Below are 10,896 nucleotides of genomic sequence, written 5' to 3' on the forward strand. Positions count from 1 at the left end.
GCAGGGCTGAAGAAATTCGTTTAACTGCGCTTTAAACCAATATTATTTAAAAGCTGATTGGCTAATATATGCATGTCAGTTGCTGCAGATCACTATAAGGTTTATCACTAATTTTCATAAATCATGAAAGTGCATATAAAATAAAAATTTCTACAGAAACTTTTTTTTTTTTCATTCTTATACATTGAATCTTGATGTTGTTAGAAATCATTTATAGCATATTTGTTCTTCTCTTTACTATAAAGCAAACTATCTTGTCAACATGTTGATCAAATAAAAATGTGTTAAAATATGAAACTTAATTTATTGGTTTATCATAAGAAGAATTTCATAATGCACATGACATAAAATGCCTGGATCTGGATTTTCCTTGATATCTTTATCTATTGAATTATAAGTATATTTCTGGTTAAAACTTCTATATTTTTTATCTGTAATTTTTTTCTTTTTTATTTGCAATGTTAATTGCAAATTGAATCTTATTTTCATACGAAACATTTGTTTTCTGTAGTGAAGTTTTTGATGATGTTGATGATGCATTTTTTGATGAATTTTACCAGAAGGTGTCCATAGTTACAAAAAGATATGTAAAAAGGTATTTTTTTTCCTCATCCATTTCATTTTAGTATCGAATTAATATCCAATAAAGTTTCTGGAATTTCATTTAAAAATTAAATAAGGGTTTAGTTCCAGTTAAGTAATCATTTAACATTAAAATAGTCTTTAACTTGATTGTAAGCAAAAAGGTTTATAAGATAGTTATGTAAAGGATTTTTTTTTTTTTTTTAAGAATTAATGTGCCGGTGAGTGCAATTTTTAAAATTTAAATTATACTTATTGTGATAAAGTGTATATAAAACCGAATGAATGTGAATAAAACTAATGAAAATGAAACTTATAATGGTTACATAACTAAATAACTTTAAAATAGTAATCTTTTTACAATATATTACAATATATAAATAAGGCATTTAATTGTGATTGTAATACAACAAATCAAAGAAACTATTTACTTAATACATAGTGTACATACATTACATATTGAATGGTTGTCTTTCTGTCTGAAATATGAATTAAATCTAGTCATAGTTACTTCAGTTAAGCGTTAGTTGTCTCGATTGAATTCAGTCTTTATTTGTAAATTGCCAACATATTCTCAACACACTCCAAATAATTAAATTTATCATTGTAGTTTATTATAAAGGAAATTAAATTTGGTTAAATTATGTTGTAAATTTAAAAGAGATGAAGCTTTGCTTTTTGTGAGTAAAAGTAAATCTTATGCAAAATTGGTTTTATAGTTTGGTAATGATATTCAACTATTTGAATACAAATTCTTAAAGGTAATTTAATTAAATTTTAAATGCTGTTTGATAAAAAAAAAAAAAAAAAAACAGTGCATATTCAAATGAGAGAGCTTGTTATGATAATTTTAAAATGAATTTTAGCAAAGCCATCATATTGTAATTTATTTTAAAGTTTAATTCCTTGTGTTTATTTCATATTGATTATTAGTAGATGTTCATTACTTTGGTCTATTTCTAGAATAAGAACAGATGATGGTTACATGTTCCACATTTTGATCTATGAATCAAAACCATTTGTCTCCTGTGGAGACATTTGCAGTCTCATTTGGTACAACAAGAATTCTGATTATTTGCTTCAACGAGTAAGTCTTTTAAGCTTATTTCCAAGGTGGCTTAATGTTTCAAGTTTTATTATAAATTATATTTCTATTTTCACTTTTAGGAAACGTGTTTTTATCTTTAAGAATGATACTTATTCTTTCTCGCTACATATTTTGGAATTCTTTGCTTTATTTCTGGATTGCTATAAATTGTTATTTGGTTTAATTAATAAATTATTAAGTTTCCTTAATTATTCCTTTTTACAGGCATTTTAATTTATCATATAATGATTTTGCAATTTTTTAATTAACCAGTTCTTATAAAATTTCTTGTACAATATTATTTTTATAAAATCAATAGTTAAAAATGAATCAAAATCAGTTAATTACTGTAAATATTATGCTATATATTGTTTGATTATCCTGAAAGAAAGGGTCTTTAATAAAAAAGAAAGAAATCATCATTTCTTTAATAATAATTAAAAAAAAATGTTGTAAGAATTTGTTCTCTAACATGCTATCCAGTATTGTTTTCTGCCTATTTTAAAAATTTAGAAAACTCTTGTCTCTAAACAGTTAAAAAAACATTCAATAGTTTTTTTCCTTTTCACTTTTAGCTGCAGAATGGAGAATCTGTTTTGTCCAATACAGTGATATGGGAGAATCAAAATGAAGATATGTTTGATCAATTGAAAAGGTTTGAGTAACAATCGTTTTTAGTTTTGATTTAATAATTTGGCATATGTTGATTTATGAATTATCATGTTAGGCTTGAAAAGTTTTTACTTACTGTTATTGAAATTAGAAAGTTTCATGAATAAATTATTAGGTTAGTAAATCAACTACATTTCGTGTTTCTAAAATTGAATTAACTTCTTTCATTTTCTAAAAATGAAATTTTGGGCAATTGTATGTTGCTGATGACAACACAATAATTTCATAATTTAATTATCAATAATATTCCATTTAGTGTTCATTCCATATGAGAAAATACAATCTGATGATTTAATTGATTAGCTTTTTGATGTACTCAATACAGTTATTTTATCTCTAATTGTCCATATGCTATTATTAAGTTTTTATAAGTGAAACTTCTTTACTTTCTGGTGGGGGAAGAAAAAATAAAAGGACCATGATTCAACACTGAATAGGTCAGACATTTCATGATGATGATTGATTGCTTCTCAGAAGAAAAAGATCCAGTTGAATAAGAGTGGAGTGTATCCAGTTTTGTTTTTTTTTTCCCTTAAAATAATACTATTTTTTTGTATTTAGAATATTTTTTGTAAATGAATTGTATTTGAATTTTCTTGGTGAAAAAAGTAAGAGAAAAATGAATAATATTCTTAAAAATAAATTTACTTACTAAAAAATATTTGAAATGGTAGTTACTGTATTCTCTCTTACTATGATAATGAATTTTCAAATCATAATGGCTTAAAATTTTTGCAATTTGAAATCTTCAATTCTTTTCAATGTCAATTTACATATCAATATACTTTTTTGATAAAAGAAAATCATACAATTTTATAATGACTAAGGAAAAAAATATAAACAAAATTGCAAAATAACTATAATATTAAGTTGATATCTATATTAAAAACTAAAAGAGGGAAATTTATTTTTAAAAAATATGAAACATTCTTTTTAACATGTTTTGGTGTGAAAATCAATACTACAATAAGGAAATTAAGCCATGTAAATCAGAAAATGTTTAAAGTTTTATTGAAAATGAAAATATGAATGTAATTGGTGTTCCAATTTATTAAAAGTAATTTCATCCACATTTCAAATGTTTGTTATTTTTTGATCTGACATTTTGTTATGAATCTGTAATATTGGGTTTCTCTCATGTGAGTTTATCTTTGAAAAGAAAGATTTATAGATATTCTTATTACATGCACTAAATTCAGTGAACATTATATTTAGCAACAAAACTGAAATTGTAGAAAATGCATGATTTTTGGCAATATTTCTATCAGAATTTCAAATCTAGAGGTTCCTCTAAAAACTTCCATGTTTATTAGAACTTCTTTATAAATGTGAGTGAGGTAAAGTAATTCAGTCTAGTGAATTCTCATTGTAACATTGGTCGCAATTCATGATGTCTAGTTCTGTACTCTTAACATCATTACTATTTTCAATTTTTTTTTTTTTTTTTTTTTTTTTTTTTTTTTTTTTTTATGTCTACTTGCATTGTAAATTCCTACAAGAGCTATTCTTTGATTGCATTTTTGTTACTTATCTTGTAAGAAAAGACATTGTTTCCCGTTATCAAAATTTAACAATAATTGGACAATTTTTATCAAAATTTTGTTACATGTTAACATTACATAAATGACAAACATTATATAATGTTTGTCATTTTGTTTTATTATTTTTATTTGATTAATAATTTTATGATAAGCAAATTTAAAACTGATTCTAAAATTAATTTTTCTCTAATAAGTTTCTAAATATTAAATCAGTAATGAAAAGAATAAAATCTTCTGTTCTAAAAATTATTATTAAAAGATATTAAACATTCATCTAATGAAATTGGTCTATTTTTAGATTTCATGTCAAAGGATTTAAGGAACGAAATGAACAATTCTACATTTTAGTCTATCCCTTGAATACGTGAGTTAATCTTTTGATTGTTTTTTTTTAAAGATGCTTTTACTTAGATGACTTCTTAAAATTGTCGTAGAACAATTCTTTTGTCAATGGTATGAAAAATGTTAAAGATGTTTGCATTTATATATTTAAAGAAAAATCCACTTATGATGAACTATAAGTCTAATTCTTCGCCACTTTCTTTTTTTTTCTGCTTCCATATGATATCTGTATGTAAAATTGTGAAAATCTAAAATCCTGTATAAAAAGGTTATTACTTTCCTACATGCTATTTTCATTGTTTCCTTTCATCTACAGGAATTTTCAATATTTTATTAGGGCTACTAATCAAGCAATGGTGTTCCCTAAAAACATTTTTATAGATGTATTATTATTATTTTTTCAAATTCTTTTAAATTGAGATTGCTAGTCATTTAAAAAAGCAATAAAGAAAATTTTAATAACATTTATATAAATTGCAATTGATAATGGAAACATATTTAGCCCTTTGTGGTTCTGTATTCTACTATATGGAACACCTAATTTTGTTCACTTGTAAAATCATTAAATTCAATTATAAATGGAAAATAATAGGTGTAGACATCACTTTTAATTTTTTTTTTTTTAATATTAGATGACACTTTGAATCAAACAGACCCATAATTATTAGTTACAGTACACGTTGTAAAAGTCTATTTTTAGTTTAATTATTAGTTACAGTATTAGTTTAGTTTAATTATTAGTTACAGTACACGTTGTAAAAGTCTATATTTAGAGCATTATGCCAAACTTGTTACACAACGTAAAAAGATCATCTGTGACTTTGTTGCTTGTTTTTTTTCGTGAAAAATTGACTGAATTCAAGGAATGGGTGTGTTAAAATTCTTGGAAGTGTCCAATCCTTACCCTGGGTCTCTGAAGCTTTATGGTTTTTTTAAAAATATTCTTATTAATAATAGTAGTAGAAGTAGTTTTAATCATTTTTACTTAAAAGTTGCACAGAATTTTCTGTATTTTATTTTGAATTTCGCTACTTTTTGTTTTATATAATTGTGTAAATATTTTTAATTATATAGCCTATTTTTTTATTTAAAATAAAATAGTTAATTTTAAGATTTTCTTATAAATTAATTGTATTGAAAATGGAGCGTAGAGATCTTTTAAGTCTATCCGAATCTCTAAAGATATTTCAAGCTTTGCCCTCGAATATAGAGTTTTAGTATGCCTCCTTAAATTGCACCTTAAATCTTGCTAAATCTGCTACACTTTTTAAAATTCAAATGCAAGAGATTTTATTCAATTTCACATTTCACTGCAATGCTCACTTAGTCTAGCGGTGCAATGTCCTGATGGAATATCCCCAAATCAAAATGATAGAATATCCATCACAAAATTTAACCTGTGTACTCCTACAGGCCTAAATAGGTTACTTAAATCTTTTTTTTTTTACTTTAAAATTTAAAGGGTAGTGTGCCAGAAAAGTTTGAAGGATGTGGGGTAAAAAATCTGTGAACTAATTATATATCTTCTCCTTTTTGGTAAAAGATTTGCCTCCTTTTAAAATGTTCAAACATCAATTTTGCCAATCTGTCTTTATATAAAATAGACCATATTATAATCATGAGTGTAAATGGAAATATCCTTGTATTGACAATATAAGAATATAGATTTCATTTTCTAAATATTATGGAATAAAAATAAATTATTTCATTCATTAACTGTAATCAGATATTCTAAAAGATTTTTTTATTTTATTATTAATATGCATTTTTTTAAATATTTGTTTTTGCAGTTGATATTTGTTTTTTCGTTACTAAAATATTTTCAGTGAGACTTTTTTTGTAGAATCCATTAGTTTTACAAAATGTAGAAAAAGTTGTAAGAGAATTTGACTTGAACTATTGTGTTTAGATTGTAATATTTTTTGCTTATTTATAATCCCATTTTTTGTATTAAGAATAGTTATCATGCCAGTGAATATGTATATTGGTGGTAACAATTATTTAGTATAAAAAGATATTTCTATCTTTTTTATAGCAATTATTTGCAGCTATTATGTAATACTTTCATTTGATATATTTCATGCTATTAATTTGGATGCAGAATTGCATTTTATCCCTTTAATTTCTCTACTGATCTTTTTGTAGTCTTGTTCAAATCCTCAATGTATTTGGCCATCCATCATCTGAACTACGAAGTAGAATTCTAAATGAATTTTCTTCCTTCAATCCTGAGCACCCTATGTGGCTGGTAAAGAAAAATCTGATTCAATACTTTTCTCTAAAAGTTTATATTTCTAATTTCAATTAAAAAATTTTTTTAAATCAGAATTAATAAAATTCTCAGTATCTCTGGTCTGTGAATGTTTTAATAATTAGTAGATTTTCTAAGAAACTTCAACATTGATGAATTAAGAAATTAATTTGAGCAGATGGAATGAAAAGTTATTTTTTTACGAAAATAAGATAGTAGATGTAAATTTGTTTAAGTTTTTTGCAATTAATATATACAGTGTAAATAAATAAAAATAAGATAACTTAGTGTTATTTTATTTAAATGAAATTTTTACAGTTTGGGTAAATCCATATCTGGTATTAGAATTGAGATATTCTAGGCAGCATTTATCTGATAATAAATTTGCCTCCCCTCCCCCTTCCCCATCTGTTTCTTTTTTAATGAACTCATAATAAAAACTGACAAATGCAACTAAAAGATAGCTTATATTTTAGAAGAAAACTGCATAATAATTGTTAGTGCAAATATAAAGATATTCTATCAAATGCTAGAGTTTCGGTTTCAATGTAAATAATACCGAAAAACTCTCCTCTTTCTTTACAAAAATCTATTACCTTAAAACTTACTTTACCTGTCCCTAGCGCCCTTTTACTTTGAAAATTTTCAACAGCATGAAAATCTAGCTGATTTTTGCAGTATCTCAAAACTGTGCAAAATTAGATGAAGAAACCATTTCAACCAAAGCTTCTGGCTTGTAATTCTTGCTGAGGTTACAAAGAACACACTAGTAAAATTTCAATAGTATTTATTTCTTAAGTTTCCAAAGAACAAGAATTGCTAAAAGTATTTTTCAATTTTAAAGCATTTGCTGCATGAACCATTTTTAAATGAAATGCCCTTGTCATTATTATTAATTGGAATCTTCCAATTATTTTCAGGAACTGTCGGAAGTAGAAATTCCTGATGGGGAGGAAGAATTTGCAGGGAAGACTGATGATGATAAACTGAATCGCCTCTGTCTTTATGATCTTCAAACAATGAAGCAGGGCATACGTATACGACGCCAAAAGTAAAACCTGTTTTCAGTTCTGTATGTAGTATAGAGGAACTGGGATACTTGCAAAGTTGCAAGAACCATAATAAAAATTCAATTTAAAGGGTTATTTGAATTAGGGGATAAATAGGAGAATAGCAATAGAATTTTTAAGTGTAAAAAGATAACGAATTTTAAGAAATAGTGATTTTAAAAATAAACAAAAAATTGTGATAAATAAACGTTATACAGCATTTTCGTCACAACATTTATAAAATAAAGCATAAAGGAAAACAGTGTTTAAAGGTTTTTAAAAGTATAAAATTTATTGAGGAATTAAGACAGTCACTACAAACCCAAAATGTAGACACATTGAACCAACAAAAGCAATTAAAAAATGAAAAAAAAATGTCTTCTAATTATTAATATATTAACATTATATTAATCTAAAGTTTTAGAGACCGAAAGGTTTTAACGAGGAAAAATTAAAATTCTGGTTAATAATAATTTTAAAATTTTGAAGTAGCCAAGTTCAACTATATATAATTGTTTTTTTTTTTTTTTGTTATTTTATTTTAATTTATTTTGACAATGTGAAGTTTAGATTCTAAATTTTAGAAAAATCTTTCATGGTCATTGAATGTTCATGTGGACATTCCAAATTTACCTGCATCGGTTCAGTTGTGAAATCCATTGTACCTTTTGGAAGAAGTAAAATTTAAGACAACATACAGTTTTGCATTACAGAAAGTGTGCAATTATGTTGGTCATATAATTATAATGATTCCTTGAAATTATTTTTAGATAGTGGCTATTCTTGTATTTAAAAGTATTAGTAAAATTTTGTTTTTTATTTCTTTCTGGCTTGCAAAATGAAATGTGAATTTATTTCAGTAAATTTTCTTTTCTTTTTTTAATGTGCTTATTGTTTTCATTAAAGTTAATATTGTTTTGCTCTCTTCATGGCAATAAAAAAATCAGGTTTTATCTGTCCATTCTATGAATATATCAAAACTTGATTTTTTTTATTGCAATATTTTCTCTTTGTATACTGCATATATGAGAAAATTAAAGTGCAGCATTTTATATGGGTGAGTGGGTTAAAGTGTGTTTTATAAATGCTGGTTGTTCTTTTGTTCTTCAAATTAAAAATTGTTTAACATTTAAGTTTGGTAATGATTCTTTTTTTTTCCCCAGCCTGGAATCACAACGGTCTAAGAATCCTGAAGATGTGTCAGATGAAAAAGAGAAGCTTAAATTGTTATACAACAAAGTGATAAGAAGAATCAAAGAAATCGAGCAGATCTGCAGCAATTTCGCCTAGAAAGGAGATTACTATTCAATACAATTCAATGGAGAGGTGATATAAGTTTGTTTAGAATTTTCATTAGTAATTTTAATTCAATTTTTGCCTCTAATTTAATTTATTGTACATTAATTATCTTTGAAATTATAATGGATGCTTGTTTGAATTTTTTTTAATGTCAATCTGATCTTGTCTAAGAATACTTCATAAGATTTCAAAATATTTTCTCCAACATATATAATAGGTGGAATTAATTCATCATTTTTTTCATATAATCCTTTATTGAATTGTAATGTTGCATTCTGTATGCATTTTTGCTGAGTTAATAGTTTATCCTCAGATTTTAATTCATATTTTATGTAGTCCCCAAATCTTGTTTTCTTTTTTAACGCTTGCATCTATTGAGAACAATAAAATATTTTTAATATTTTCCTGCATCGTAACTTACCTTTCAACTTGAAGAAGTGCTTATACTTTTATGAATAAAGATCGTATATGAATATGAATCAAAAGCTTAGATGGCAAAAGATTAAACAATGCAAAAATAGCTTATATGCTTGAAAAATATATCAATAACTTTTTCTCCAAAAGATATGCAAATAAACTATATTCTAATTTGAAAGTAAAAATAAATAATTTGTTTCTAATTTCAGACCTTTTCTGTCATTTTGGATAAAATTGCAAAATAATTTATTTAATGATTCTGATATTATGCTGTTCATATGAATTATAAAAAAGTTTAGAATAATGCTATAGTTATTTCAAACTTTATAGGCTCACAAATTTCATTGTGATATGAACTAGGATAAAATTATGACATTGAAATAACTTTAATAATTGGAATTAATTTTTTTTTGAAAAATTGTGAGTAAAATTAAATTTTTTCAAATTAAACAAAAAAATTGGCATGTATATTTTTCCAAATTGAAAATAGAATACATATGTATTTATATATTCTTTTTTGCTTTACAGGTGTTACTTTTTTGTAAAATCATGGAACTACCAGTGTTTGTTTATCTTCATTTCTGCATTTCCTCTGAAGGTGATGAAGAAATAGAAATTATCTGTGATAAACAGAAATTGATGTTTGTGTTTAAAGGTGCTTTTTTGTATTGTAAAATTTAATGTTTGCTGTGTCTTAATGTTGTGTGATGGCCATTTTCTTTATCCTATAAAGACTTGCCTCCCAATTCATTACTTTGTTGCTGAAACCAGAATCAAATTTGCACATGCATGTATGTATGTATGTTTATGTTTATTTTATTTGTTTATGAATAAGAAGGCTTGAATCCATTGTGATAAAGGTATCCAACATATATTATTGATCTTCTGTTGTAGTATATATTTTTATACCAAAATTTTTGTTTTCATTTGAGTAAGTTTAATTGGTAACAGTTAAAATTATAAAAGTAACAAATAAAAAAAGAAAAGTAAATTTCTGATGATCATGTCTGTCAAATATCATTGGTAGTGAGAATTTAATTCTTCTAACAATGCATAATCATTTAACCAAAGAGCTTTAATTTTTATCTGTGACAATTGGCAACCAAATTGTCAGGCAATGCTGTTCTTTTTAATTTGACTATAGTTCAATGCAGAAAAATTTATAATTTTTTCCCACTGTTTAAGTGTTTAGTATTAAAGAGGATTTTTAAAATCTAAAGTAATGATGGTGCTGCTCATTTGAAATATCTGGCTAAAAATATCAAAATTTGGAATGAAAATTTTTTTTTAATTGTTTTTGTTTGTTTGTCTTATTCATTGAAATATAGTCATGTTAGTATTTTTTGTAAAAAAGTGTCAATAAAAAGTTAACTCCATTCCAACTTTTAAATACTTTTGTTTTATTGTTTTTTGTCTGTATTGTTTACTTAATTATCTTTGGTGACTAACTGGTTTAATATTGGTGCCTGTGAAGTTAAACCTTTATTGTTAGTACAACTAATTTTCAAAAAGTTTATTAACAAGTATGCATTAAGAAAAACCTACTAATCAGGAAAAAATAAATTGCGGCTTAATACCTTCATTATCATACCTGCATATTGATCAGATTTCTTTTTTTTTTTGTGGACATTTTCACTATCAATAATGGGAGAAAAA

At 25.0% G+C, this 10,896-nt stretch overlaps 1 protein-coding gene across 2 annotated transcripts in view; it reads left to right on the forward strand.

Moving 5' to 3' along the window:
- LOC129988439 (tudor domain-containing protein 5-like) overlaps positions 1 to 10,616 on the forward strand; it is a 55,050-nt gene extending 44,434 nt beyond the window's left edge. For both annotated transcript variants that reach the window (XM_056096666.1, XM_056096667.1), the window contains exons 18-25: positions 512 to 595; positions 1,546 to 1,669; positions 2,245 to 2,324; positions 4,181 to 4,246; positions 6,370 to 6,472; positions 7,396 to 7,526; positions 8,688 to 8,850; positions 9,769 to 10,616. In XM_056096666.1, coding sequence (XP_055952641.1) covers positions 512 to 595; positions 1,546 to 1,669; positions 2,245 to 2,324; positions 4,181 to 4,246; positions 6,370 to 6,472; positions 7,396 to 7,526; positions 8,688 to 8,814 — 715 coding nt within the window. In that variant the 3' untranslated portion in view covers positions 8,815 to 8,850; positions 9,769 to 10,616. The remainder of the gene's footprint in view (positions 1 to 511; positions 596 to 1,545; positions 1,670 to 2,244; positions 2,325 to 4,180; positions 4,247 to 6,369; positions 6,473 to 7,395; positions 7,527 to 8,687; positions 8,851 to 9,768) is intronic.
- Positions 10,617 to 10,896: the final 280 nt, after the last annotated feature.

This window comes from Argiope bruennichi, chromosome 10, assembly GCF_947563725.1.
Source record: "Argiope bruennichi chromosome 10, qqArgBrue1.1, whole genome shotgun sequence".
NCBI lineage: Eukaryota > Metazoa > Arthropoda > Arachnida > Araneae > Araneidae > Argiope > Argiope bruennichi.